Below are 13,419 nucleotides of genomic sequence, written 5' to 3' on the forward strand. Positions count from 1 at the left end.
CCAGCTGAGTTGACATTGTGTTCTATTATTTATTCTGCAACATTTCCATTGTAACATTGATTTAAAGCAGCTGCAACACTTTGGAGTTTCCTTTTCCAATCATCATCAACAAGAACATCATTTTGATTGGATCCAAAGTGAACTGCTGTTTGAATCCTCTCGCCAGTCTGGGAATGATAAACCTCTGTGCAGTTTCCCATTGTGTCCTTGTGCTGCTTGATTCATACTTTTGCCTTGATTGGATGAAACTGGATGGGGATTGGAGCTATATACGTTAAAGGGAAGATAATTTGAGCAATTAATGATAAAAGACAAGCTTTTTCCTGCAGTTCAGCCTCCTTTTCACCATTCTCAGCTGTTGCCAGGTCTGCTGAACAGTACAAGGGCAGGGAAAGTTCTGAATCTTTCCTCCGCATCTCACGGGTCTGATGGAAACTTGCCTCCTATATGAGCATAGGAAAAAGCTTAATAGCAGTAAGTGGTCAAGCACCATGGGACTTGCAGATTTAACAGCTGGGGAAGGTTACCCAGACAGGAGGAAAGAAAGACTTGGAGACAAATGTCTTCCTGGCCTGCGAAGAGACTGCTGCAGGAGTAGGCCTCAGATCCTTCAGCTGAACCATATTTTGGCCTCTGCAGCCTTTCCTTGCCTGTCTTCTAGTGATACAAGAGCAGGCCTCAAACTTTTCAGTTTGCGCCATGTCTTCCTGGCTACATGAAACGTGAGTCCTCTTCTGTCAGGTGCCAGTGGGTAAGTAGGTCACTGCTCCTGGATCCTAATTTTTTTAAAAAATTAATTAATTAATCAATTGTTAGAATTTATATACAGCGGTACCTTGGGTTACATACGCTTAAGGTTACACACTCTGCTAACCCAGAAATAGTGCTTCAGGTTAAGAACTTTGCTTCAGGATAAGAACAGAAATCGTGCTCTGGCGGCGCGGCGGCAGCAGGAGGCCCCATTAGCTAGAGTGGTGCTTCAGGTTAAGAACGGACCTCCGGAACGAATTAAGTACTTAACCCGAGGTACCACTGTACTGCCCTATACCCAGGGGTCTCAGGGCAGTTCACAGAATAAAATCAAGATATAAAACCACAAAATACCTAATAAAAATAAAAACAGTAACCCAGTACCACCACCCCCACACAAAAAAAACAACAACAAATTTTAAAAGGGCAGAGGATGTAAATCAACCAAATGCCTGGTTAAAGAGGAACGTTTTTGCCTGGCGTCTAAAGGTGTATAATAAAGGCGTATAATGATCCTCTTAGCGTCTCTGGTAGGACCTGCAATAAGGCTCTGAATGCGTGTTAGGCTAAGAACATATGATAAGGGGCCTCACTCCCTGGTTCCTAACCAAGCCATGTTTTAGATGCTACATACTTGATACTCATACTACGTACAGTACTTGATACTCATTTCAACTGGGAGTTTCATTTGTGATTGTGATTGCTTAATAATAATAATAATAATTTATTTATACCCCGCCCATCTGGCTGAGTTTCCCCAGACACTCTGGGCGGCTCCCAATCAAGTGTTAAAAACAGTACAGCAGTAAATATTAAAAACTTCCTTGAACAGGGCTGCCTTCAGATGTCTTAAGAAAAACCCTTAGTGGATTGCACTCTCAATTGCAAAATATGTGCTCTTGTGGGAGAGAGAGGGAAGGGAAAGTTTAAAACTGTCCTTGTAAGCCCCCTCGTGCGGTTCTGCTGACTGGGGAACAGTTGAGAGAGGTGAAAAGGGAACTGAATTGCATAAGAGCTTGATATTTATCTGTACTGTTGTTCCCTTTCCTGTTGTTTGACTGATCCATGGACCAGTATGTTGTAGGCCACATAAGGTTAGGCAATGGGCAACAATTAGCCCAAGGACTGTAAATTGCAGACTCAGGCAAGGAAAGGCATGCTAATTACAGACTATGCATACTGACAAGATAATGCTCCTATTGCTCAATGTACACAATGCAGTCAACCTTTGCAGATTTCCCCACAGCCTGTTGGAGTTAAATATCTATATCCAGAATTGTGCACAAGCACATTGTCCATGAGGCCCGGTGAATGTGCACAATGACCAGTTGTAATGCACGTTAACCACTCACCAGTGTGTGTGAACGCATGATGTGAAGCTGGAATCACACTGTGGAGGACAGACCCAGCGTGACCGCCATTTAAGCATGGTTAAATTCCTTGCCTTTAAAGAACCAGTCAATAAGCTACAAATGTAGAAATGGTTTCAATAGGAAGCTTGCACCAAAGGATTTTAGACAGAACAGCAGATTGAGAGCTCCTCCAACAACCCATTGATTCACCATTCATCCTGTTCTGCTTTTTTTGTGGGGTGTTTATACATCACCTTATTAGTCATTTGTCATCCCACACTCGTCAGTGCATTTCGCTGTTGCTTTTCAACCCACTCTCTCAAGCTACAAAGACTTAAAAAGGGACATTTGCCAGGGGCCTTAAAGCTAGATAAATTGTTTGACTTGGCCCAAGGGTACGGTAGGTTTTCTTGAGAGACAGAGCCCAGGATACTACCACCACACCTGTACCTGTTAGAAAAGATGGGGAGAGGAAACAGTCAATGGCTAAGGAAGCACTAGAAGGGAGGGTCCAGCTCCCCCCCCCCCCGCTAACTGGAAAAGGAAACTAGGTGTCACCTGGCTTTGGATATAGTTCAGAAACAAGGCTTCATTGCAGCAAGAGAAGGAGGCATCTCACAAACAATAATAAAAGGAGTCTATTAAACATTTTTATTTTTCACTGAAAAAGAGGTTCTACTTTCCAGCCCCTCCCACACTTAACAATCACTCTAAAAGCTCTGTGCTGGTTTGGGGTAAGAGCGGGTCATTATCCAGTGTGGCAGCCATGTTGGCATGTAGCTCAGAGGGATAAAAAACAGCTTGGCATCCCAGCCGGCTGAATAGCGAGTACGGGGGTACACAGATGTCAGAGCATGCTCCATGCAGTCGGTAACCAGAGACAGGTTGGGGTTGCAGTCTTTTTGCATCTTAATGGTTGAATCAAGCACTATTGGAACAAGAGAAAGAGGCCAGAAGCTGGTCAATCACCTCTGAATACCATTAGTGTGGACTAATTCCACCACAACCCTATGCTTACACACACTCCTTCCTCCGGAATACAAATTGCCCAGTCCCTGTTCACACCATACACCCACAGCTAAGCTATCAAATACAGATTAGCACATCTAGAAGCCTATTTGTTAAGCAGAATCAAATTCAAGACAACAGGAAAAGAGTACTCACTATGATTTAAGTAAGGCTCCCCATATGCTTTCTTGGTCTCCTCTGGGACCTGCTTCCAGAGGCTTTGGAAGTTGTCTGACAACATCTTCTCATTTGTGATAGCCGTTCGAAAGTAGCCTGGTTCTATTATACAGACCTTTACTCCAAAGGCGTCAAGCTCGAGCCTGGAGAAGGGAAAAGGGAAGGAATAGTTGCCTTCTGTACCAGTAGCCCATGGGATAGAGATGTGAAGAGGATAAGAACATGATATATAGGAAAGCCCTTTTAGATCAGGCAAATGGTCCATCTGGTCCTGCATCCTGTTTTCCCAACAGTGGCCAGTGAATTTCATCTGAGGACGGCACACAGCAACTCCTGTCACTAGTTTGGCAGATACGCTGATGATGACCCCTTTTGACAGTTCTTTTGGCTACACAGAGATCACTCTGGGAGAACAGAACTCACTCTTGTTATATAGGACGATTAAGAAAACAACTACTTTAGAAGGCAAAGGAAAGGGCTATTGACAAGATCATGGGAGAAGTGGCCTTATTTTGAATGAGATTATTGCTCCATCTAACTTAATATTGTCTGTGCTGACTGGTAGCAGCATGCCACGGGGAAGGAGTGCTCAAATGCATGCATGTCTGGTTCACAACAGTAGTTGCATGTGCCCAGGTCAAAAAAAGATTGGAGGGGCTTCTTTAAATCCTCCCTGACTTGTCCTCACCAGACTCTCCCATCAGACCTGGGAGGGCTTTGCAAACGCCTGCTTTTCACACATGCCAGAAAGTGGTGGAGACCAGGAATCAAGCAAAAACTGTAGACTGGCTAGCAAGCCAAGACTGTAGGCCCCGTTTTTGCCCCAGACAGAGGCTCATTTGTATGTTGTCTTATTAAGCCAAGATTTGATAATCTGAAGGCAACCATTGTGAAAACAGGCTAGTTTGCTCCTCTGCAAGTACCAGATCTGTCGAGTTCCGCAAACACTGAGTGACGGAAGCTGAATTCTGCAAACGTCGTATGTCAGTTCCAGTTTTTGTTTTTTTAAAAAACATTTTCTGGCACAGGCTGGTTTGCACAATGTCACACACACTCCCCCCTTAAGCAGAAAATGTCTCCTTGGACTAACAAGGAGTTGCAGCCAGTGCTACGAGAAAATACATCAACCTGCAGCAGTTACCTGAGGCTGTCAGAGAAAGCCTCCACCCCATATTTCGATGGACAGTAGCCACCACCGAACAAGGATATCCTCCCCATTATGCTGGCAACATTGACAATCCTCCCTTTGGCTCTTCTTATCAAAGGTAACATGTGGATGGTTACATCAACCACGCCAAGCAAGTTTATGTCTATGATCTTCTTGAAGTCCTCCTTCGTCAGCCACTCATTGGGGGCAGTTGGGACTGAAATGCCAGCATTGTTCACCAATCCCCAAAGGCCTGAAGGGGGCAAAAAAGAAACAGGAGATCAGGTACAGAACAGAGCCCCATCCATACGGACACACCTCCTGAGCACCTTCTCTTACTCTCTGCAAAGCACAACCTGACCAATACAGACTCTGAATACAAAGCAGAGATGGGTTCGTCCACACCATACATTTAAAAGCACACGTAAAACACAGAGAATTGTGGGAACTGTAGTTCTCCTGCACAACTCACAGCACCCTTAGCAAACTGTAGCGCCCAGGATTCTTTGGGGGAAATCCATGGGTTTCAAATGCATGGTGTAGGTGTCACCCTGAAGAGAATCCACTGTCTCCATGGGTGCCGCCAAGCTGGTGACTCCAGGTTTATAGTAGGACTGAGAAGATGAAGCTTCAAACCATTAGGGTCACCGGATAGTCTAGTTATCGTCTCTCAACCTAAACCACAGCTGGTGACCCTCCGGCCTGCTTTCCTAACAAGCCCTGCTCCAAACTGACCCGCAAGGCCCTTTTACCAAAGCCCCACCCACCCAACACATCATTTCTGACAGAAAGGCATCACACTTCAAAGGAAGGATCAGGTCTACATGCAAAGAAAACATCTTAGTCATCCTTTCCAGGCCCAGCTTTAATTAAAGCTGGGATTGCAGAGGATGACTCTCCATTTGAAACTGCAAGCTGCAGCTGCAAAAGGAGAATCTTAAGCTGCTTTCTCTGCCCAAAGCGGTGCTTGAATTCAGCACTGAGTTCATCCATTCATTTTAATAACATATATACTGCTTAATATAATAAAATCGCTATAAACGGTTCACTCAATTTAGAAATCACAAGCAAAAAGTCAGTACATGGTATCAAAATAAAATAAGAATCCAGTAAAACATTGAGCAAAACTTTAAAACAGAAATACTGAAATTACATCTGTGGGCTGTTAGAATGCTACATGTTCAAACCCTAAACAATGATTAATCTAAACTACTGGCCATTGAAACAAGCCAGCTTCCCCACCCATGGTTTGAACATGGGATCATTTCAAACAAATCATAGTTAAGATTGCCTCTGACCTACACACCTGAGATTAATTTCCAACAAGTTTTTTTTCCTTTTGAGGTGAGGGCCCAGCACACCCAGCTTCGGGAGGATCCCAAGCGATAGTTAGAGAAGGCTGGAAGGCCAACTTTGGCCCCCAGGCCCAAGATTCTCCACCCCTGATTTAGAGCTGTTTTCTGGCAGCACTAATGATTGGGCCATAGAGGTTGAGCCAGCCTGTGAAGGCACAGTAAGGAATTGGGGTGAGGGGAGCACATCCATCACATTGCTCAACAAGTGCAGACTGCCAGGTGTGTGGCATTATAGATAGGAGAGATGGCTTTGGACCTGGAAGAGTGAGGTTAAAAAACAACCACAGAGACCCTGGTCAGACGGGCAAATCTTGGGCCACAGTCACCATCTCCCAGCCTAATCCACCCCGCAGTGATGATAACACTTTCCAGAAAGAACACCAAATTATGCTGCTGCAGATTCAGAGCGCCTTGCCCTAACCTTTGTCTCCCACAATGCCTTTTGCCCATTTTGCTGCTCGGGCCACGCTTTCCGTTTGGGTCACGTCCAAGAGGGTGGTCTGCAGCCGTTCCGATGTGGCTTCCTTCAGCTTCTCTGCCCCCTGCTGTGTGAGGCAAGCTGCCAGGACACGGATTCCCCGAGCGTCCAGTTTCCTGGCCAACAAGTTTCCAAACCCGGAATCACAGCCAGTGATGAAAACATACTTCTCCGTCAGGTTGCCCAAGATTTGCTGCTCACGGTACCGCCGGAAAAGGAAATAAAGACCCAGCAGAGCTGCCACATAGAGCCACATGGCCAAAGACTGCTGCAGCTGGAAAGGAAGAAGGTGGTTTATCAAATATTGGCTTATTGTAGGCAGTGGTGGTAGTAGGAGAAACATAGGAAGCCATCTTATACAGAGTCAGACCACTGGGTCCATCTAGGTCAGTATTGTCTGCACTGACTGGCAGAGGCTTTCCAGGATTTTGGACAGGCTTCATTTCCCAAGCTGTATGTTTTACCACGGGACGCAGGTGGCGCTGTGGGTTAAACCACAGGGCCTAGGACTTGCTGATCAGAAGGTCGGCAGTTCGAATCCCCGCGACGGGGTGAGCTCCCGTTGCTCGGTCCCTGCTCCTGCCAACCTAGCAGTTCGAAAGCACACCACTGCAAGTAGATAAATAGGTACCGCTCCGGCGGGAAGGTAAACGGCGTTTCCGTGCGCTGCTCTAGTTTGCCAGAAGCGGCTTAGTCAAGCTGTACACTGGCTCCCTCAGCCAATAAAGCGAGATGAGTGCCGCAATCCCAGAGTCGGTCACGACTGGACCTAATGGTCAGGGGTCCCTTTACTATGGTTTACCACTGCTCTGTGGCTCTTCCTCATCTCTCAAAGAGCTGGCGTAGGAGACAGAGCTACAGATGCAAAACCCTCAGGCTGAATCTTCCCCCTGCCCTGAACTCGCTAGGGCTGGGCGCTATATCAATATATCATCCAAAACCGGTTTGAAGCTATCATGTTATCGGTTTCATAATTTTTGACCTGGCAATATATTGTGAAGCATGATGCGTGTGTGATATGCAAAACTCACGACGCAGGAAAAACCGTGAAGCCAGCCAATACGTAGCTCCATCCTTATTTCAGACCTCGTGAGGTATCAGCATACAGTCGTACCTTGGTTTTCGAACAGAATGCGTTCTGGGAGTCTGTTTAAATTCCGGAACTGTTCAAAAACCAAAACACGGCTTCCGGTAGGCTTCAGGAGCACCCTGCAGCCAATCAGAAGCCGCATCGGACATTTGGCTTCCAAAAATTGTTTGAAACCTGGAACACTCACTTCCAGTTTTCGATCATTTGGGAGCCGAATTGTACGAGTTCCAAGGTACAACTGTAGTACTGTATTGCACTTAATAGTACACAATCAGGGCTTTTTTTTCTAGAGAAGGAGGGGGAAGCACACATCCAAAGTTGTTTTATAGGGGAGGACCTTTTTTTTTTTTTTAAAAAAAAAAAGCTTTTCTTCTTCACTCGTTTGTCCCACCGGTGCAGCAAAAATACAATCTGCTGCCTTATGCCACCAACCTCTGCCTCGTTGCCCCAATCGCTGTGCCACCCACTTCCTCTGCCACGAGCGCCATGCCAGGGAATAGCACAGCAACGCTACAGAGGTGCAGGAACTCAGTTCTGGTGAGTTCCGGCTGGAAAAAAGCCCCGCTTGCAATACAGTGGTACCTGGGGGTACATATGCTTCAGGTTACAGACTCCGCTCACCCAGAAATAGTACCTCGGGTTAAGAACTTTGCTTCAGGATGAGAACAGAAATGGTGCTCCGGCGGCACGGAGGCAGCGGGAGGCCCCATTAGCTAAAGTGGTGCTTCAGGTTAAGAACAGTTTCAGGTTAAGAACAGACCTCCGGAACGAATTAAGTACTTAACCCGAGGTACTACGTATTTAGCTGGTGAGATATGCTATCGCCTAGCCCTAGAATTTGTTAGGTAAAATTTGGTCAGCCACTTTCATCATCTGATATGCTAACACATACTATTTACAGGATTTTTGTAAGGATTTCAAAACGTGAACTACTGCTGCATTGATTTCCCACCTTTCTTGGAAGGAGATCAAGGCAGCATAACTGGTTCTTCTCCTCACCTGCATAATTTTAATCTCACAATGACTTTAAGAGGTTGAGGGACAATTGATTGGCCCAAGGCCACTTTAAAGCTATGTGGCAAAGTCAGTAATTGAACCCTGATCACCCTCAGCCCTACTCTGACAAGTCTGACAACTACATTATGCCAGCTCAAAAGCTTTGTTTGCCTGTTACTGGCCAAGCAGAGCAAGGGCTGTTTCAAAGACACAGTTCTCCATTTGAAATGCAAAGCAACAACTCTGCCAAAGCACTTTCCCCCAATTAGGTCAGGGATAGTACTGTGAGCTAGTTGAAGAATGCTAGTTCAAATATTTACCAGCGGCAACCAAATAGCATGTCTTTCCATCTCATAATGGAACACTGTTTTTCATAGTAACCATCACTCCTTGCTCCTTGAAATTTATCCTATATATCTCTACGCAAGTCTCATTAAGCTCTCAGGATGCTTCCAGATTGTAGCTATTTTGTGAATAGATTGCTTCTGGATAACCTGTTTATTGAGCATTTGTCCTCATTTGTTTGCAGGGAGGTGAAATGATAGCAGCTGTTTCTTGAGAGTTCATTCAGATTGAGAAGGTCCTACATGTCTCACAAGGGACACGGGTGGCGCTGTGGGTTAAACCACAGAGCCTAGGACTTGCCAATCAGAAGGTCGGCGGTTCGAATCCCCGTGACGGGGTGAGCGCCCGTTGCTCAGTCCCTGCTCCTGCCAACCTAGCGGTTCGAAAGCACGTCAAAGTGCAAGTAGATAAATAGGTACTGCTCCAGCGGGAAGGTAAATGGCATTTCCGTGCGCTGCTCTGGTTTGCCAGAAGCGGCTTAGTCATGCTGGCCACATGACCCGGAAGCTGTACGCCGGCTCCCTCGGCCAATAAAGCGAGATGAGCGCCGCAACCCCAGAGTCAGTCACGACTGGACCTAATGGTCAGGGGTCCCTTTACCTTTACATGTCTCACATCGGCAGTGGGTGCACCCTTTTTTTACTTTGTACCCTCCTTGCTTGCTTCTCTGATGTGGGCAGAAAGAGGGACCCAACTGGTTGCCATGCCGGCTAGTGGCGCAGTCCCACTGCCCTTCACTGGGAGCCAGTCCCAGCTCCTGCTGGCTAAAGCTGTACCTGGCAATCTCAACCTATTCAAGTCTCCTCCTCCTAGCAAATCCTCTTTCCTTGAACCCTAGCCTCTCCATTTCATTTCATCTTATGTTGGGCCTTTTATATTCTCGCCCTGTCCATCTCCCTCTCTGTGCTTGTGTAAAACATGCTTTTCTCAACAGCATTCTAGGACTACCCTGTAGTGCAGAGAACAGTGAGTTTTTTGGCACCTTGCAACACAATCCTATCCATATCTACTCAGGCGTAAGTCCTATTCCTTGAGTATAAGCCCTATTGAGCTCAGCGAATTGTGCCTAGGGTTCCACTGTCAAACGGGTATCTTGCACTTTCGCAACTACAGTCATATCTTGGGTTGAAGTTGCTTCAGGTTGAGAGCTTTTGGGTTGTGCTCCGCGTTACTTCCGGGTTTCGCCGCTCACGCATGCGCAGACAGTCAAAATGACGTCACGCGCATGCGTGGAACGGCGAATCGTGACCCGCACACACACAGATGTGGGTTGCGTTCGCTTCAGGATGCGAACAGGACTCTGGAACGGATCCCGTTCACATCCTGAGGTACCACTGTACTTGAAAGATGAGTCATTTCTGGGGTGGCATGGTTGGAAGGAAGAACGCTTCAGGAAAAGGGTTTGGGGCAGGTGGAGGGCCAGGGAAATCAGTCAGGCAATCTGAATCAGAGATCCCCACTTCCTCTCTGCCCACTGGCATGGCCAGATGAGAGGCACACACACAAAAAGTTTAAGCTGGTAAAGTGTACACACCTTCAGTCTTAATTTCTCTCATTAGGTTGTTGTGAAGGTAAAACAAATGCAATTATTCTGAAAGGAGGCCTCTTGTGGTGCAGTGACGTGAAACTGTTTTCCCAGCTCCCTCAGTCCCCCAGAGATGTTTCTGTTAGTGTACAACCTTGGCTAGAGACAAATTGGGCGTGGCTTTGGACTCCAATCTGTGTGAAGCTGGTTCCAGAAGCAATGCCTCAGACAGTGGTGGTTTGTAATAAAATACTGGATATGTATGCATTTACTGTTGGTAGAGGTAAAGGTTCTCGAAGCTACAAACATGAGTCTGACCAAACTGCGGGAGGCAGTGGAAGACAGGAGTGCCTGGCGTGCTCTGGTCCATGGGGTCACGAAGAGTTGGACACGACTAAACAACAACAACAAAGAGGTATAGGTACCCCTGACTACTAGGTCCAGTCGCGGACAACTCCAGGGTTGCGGTGCTCATCTCGCTCTATAGGCTGAGGGAGCCGGCGTACAGCTTCTGGGTCATGTGGCCAGCATGATTAAGCAGCTTCTGGCGAACCAGAGCAGTGCATGGAAACGCCGTTTACCTTCCCGCCGGAGCGGTACCTATTTATCTACTTGCACCTTGACATGCTTTTGAACTGCTAGGTGGGCAGGAGCTGGGACTTAGCAACGGGAGCTCACCCCGTCACGGGGATTTGAACCACCGACTTTCCGATCAGCAAGCCCTAGGTTCTGTGGTTTAGACCACAGCGCCACCCAGTATTAAACGGGTGAAAAACCCAGCAAACGCAGCAAGTATAAACATCTTTGTAAACACACCCTTGACCTATACGACTGACTAGCAGATTAGATTTCAGAAGGTCCATAGTTCAGCAACAAGTACAGGGCTACTGCACCCATAAAAACACCTGGAAGCCACTTTATGTGTGTACACTTTACGTTTAAATCACATTCCCCCCCCCCAAAAAATAATAATTCTGCACCCTGTAGTTCACCTGGCACAGAGTTGCCATTCCCAGGAAGCAGTGCTTTCCAAACTTGGGTCTCCAGATGTTTTGGGACTACTATTCCCATCATCCCTGACCACTAGTCATGCTAGCTAGGGATGATGGGAGTTGTAGTCCAAAAAAAAGAGACCAGGTTTGGAAAGCACTGCCAAGAACCCTTAGCAAAACTGCAATAACTCTTTGGGGGGAAAGCATGCGCTTTAAAGGTCTAATGTGTACACAGCCCGAACAGCAGAGCTGCAACCCTTCGGCTGCGAACCTATACGTACTCGCGAACCTTGCAAGCAAGCCCAGTGTGAACTCAGTTCAGGGGCGAGTAGATGCCAATCGCGGCGGCAACTGTTTCGAGGTCGGCCCGAGCAACTTCCCAGTGAATTGACGGCCTCGCCGATTCACCGTCTTGCACTTGCCTGCTCTCGAGACTTTGTGGGGGGCCCACTGCGCTCTGCCTCCTCCCTGCCCCTATAACCCTTTTGCAAACTCCACCGCGACGTTGCAAACAAGTACCTTGGAGCGCTTCCCGAAAAGCAGCTCGCGGCAACTCGCAGCTCTTACCCGCTGTTTCTCCGCTGAGCACTTGTCGAAATCCGGGACTCTTTGCAGTCAAAACAGATTTATGGGGAGGCAAGCGCAGCCAAGGTCCGCCCATTTCTAGCCCGGGGAGAAAAACAAGAGAGGGAGGAGAGTGGGAAGGGGTTTTGTAAGTTTTATGCTGGAGTCAGCCTGGCTGCAATGGGTGCAGTTTCGTTTGCGCAAACGTGCGTGAGGTCATCGTGCCGTTAAGATAAGCGGGTAGGGATTTCCGCCAAAAAAAACAAGGAGGCCGTAACATATGTGAGTGAAACTGTTGCGACTTTTGTGGCTGATCCCAAGCTGCTAAGCAAAACATGTGCCAAAGAATGCTCCAACTACCGCACAGTTGCACTCATTTCACACGCTAGCAAGGTTATGCTTAAAATTCTACAAGGCAGGCTCAAGCAGTATGTGGACAGAGAACTCCCAGAAGTGCAAGCTGGATTTAGAAGAGGCAGAGGAACCAGAGACCAAATTGCAAATATGCGCTGGATTATGGAGAAAGCCAGAGAGTTCCGGAAAGACATCTACTTTTGCTTCATTGACTATGCAAAAGCCTTTGACTGTGTCGACCACAGCAAACTATGGCAAGTTCTTAAAGAAATGGGAGTGCCTGATCACCTCATCTGTCTCCTGAGAAATCTCTATGTGGGACAAGAAGCTACAGTTAGAAGTGGATATGGAACAACTGATTGGTTCAAAACTGGGAAAGGAGTATGACAATGCTGTATATTGTCTCCCTGCTTATTTAACTTATATGCAGAATTCATCATGCGAAAGGCTGGACTGGATGAATCCCAAGCCGGATACTCAGCATCCACTGTGTTCCCACTGCTGGTGTGGGAAACGATGGTGCACACGGTGTGAGCTACAGTCCATATCTATCTTCTAGCCTGGCGCTCCTTAGGAAATGCTGCATTTTGATGCTTACGCTGTTGGGCAACTACTGCAAGATCACGAGCTCACATTTGAAAGGCACTCAGAATTTGCAAAACAGCTGAAGCAACAGAGCAGAGAATGCAAACTGTGTGAGGAAGGCAAGACTCCATAGAAGTCCTGGGAATTCTTAAAAGTTCCACCACCCCACAAGGCCGTGCAGAAGCCAACAAAACTGAGAGCTCTACATCAGGAGTCAGCAACCTTTTCCAGCCATGGGCTGGTCCACCGTCGCTCAGACCATGTGGTGGGCCGGACTATATTTTGGAAGAAAAAAAAAATGAACGAATTCCTATGCCCCACAAATAACCCAGAGATGCATTTTAAATAATAGCACACTTTCTCCTCATGTAAAAGCACCAGGCAGGCCCCACAAATAATCTAGAGATGCGTTTTAAATAAAAGGATACATTCTACTCATGTAAAAACACGCTGATTTAGAAGGCGATTGGGCCGTTTCTGGCCCCTGGGCTTTAAGTTGCCTACCCCTGCTCTAGCTGGAAGCAAAGAACTGGGGCAGTTGCTTCAGAGGCAGAATGGGAAGAGTGGCTGATTTCGATCAGAGTCCTAGCTCAGCATTCATGAAAACTCCTCCTGCCAGCATAAAGCCTCTTCAAGATGCTACAGTTTGCTTTGTAGAATTTGCACATATAAAACATAACGGGGCAAACACTAGGACCCAG

The 13,419-nt window shown here is 47.0% G+C and overlaps 1 protein-coding gene across 2 annotated transcripts; it reads right to left on the minus strand.

Annotated features, from left to right (window-relative positions):
* Positions 1–2,739: 2,739 nt before the first annotated feature.
* Positions 2,740–11,972, minus strand: LOC310755923 (retinol dehydrogenase 16-like). 2 transcript variants are annotated; one of them, XM_083599447.1, is made up of 5 exons: positions 11,735–11,972; positions 6,211–6,541; positions 4,429–4,687; positions 3,267–3,430; positions 2,740–3,030 (listed from the first exon to the last, which is right to left on the minus strand). In XM_083599447.1, exons 2-5 carry the CDS (start codon positions 6,521–6,523, stop codon positions 2,813–2,815), a joined length of 954 nt encoding a protein of 317 aa, XP_083455573.1. In that variant the 5' UTR covers positions 6,524–6,541; positions 11,735–11,972; the 3' UTR covers positions 2,740–2,812. The 2 variants fall into 2 exon arrangements, with proteins under 2 accessions (XP_083455573.1, XP_083455574.1); XM_083599448.1 differs by having other exon boundaries at positions 11,783–11,899.
* Between the last annotated feature and the right edge of the window lie 1,447 nt (positions 11,973–13,419).

Source organism: Podarcis filfolensis (genome assembly GCF_964270895.1).
Source record: "Podarcis filfolensis genome assembly, chromosome: 2".
In the NCBI taxonomy this organism is placed as follows: domain Eukaryota; kingdom Metazoa; phylum Chordata; class Lepidosauria; order Squamata; family Lacertidae; genus Podarcis; species Podarcis filfolensis.

Excerpts from the sequence above, each read along its gene's own strand:
- LOC310755923 (XM_083599447.1), bottom strand. The coding sequence starts at position 6,523 with ATGTGGCTCTATGTGGCAGCTCTGCTGGGTCTTTATTTCCTTTTCCGG. Across the intron at positions 3,431-4,428 it reads GCTTTCTCTGACAGCCTCAG|GCTCGAGCTTGACGCCTTTG; the intron begins GTAACTGCTGCA and ends TCCCTTCTCCAG. Across the intron at positions 3,031-3,266 it reads GGAGCCTTACTTAAATCATA|TGCTTGATTCAACCATTAAG; the intron begins GTGAGTACTCTT and ends TTGTTCCAATAG.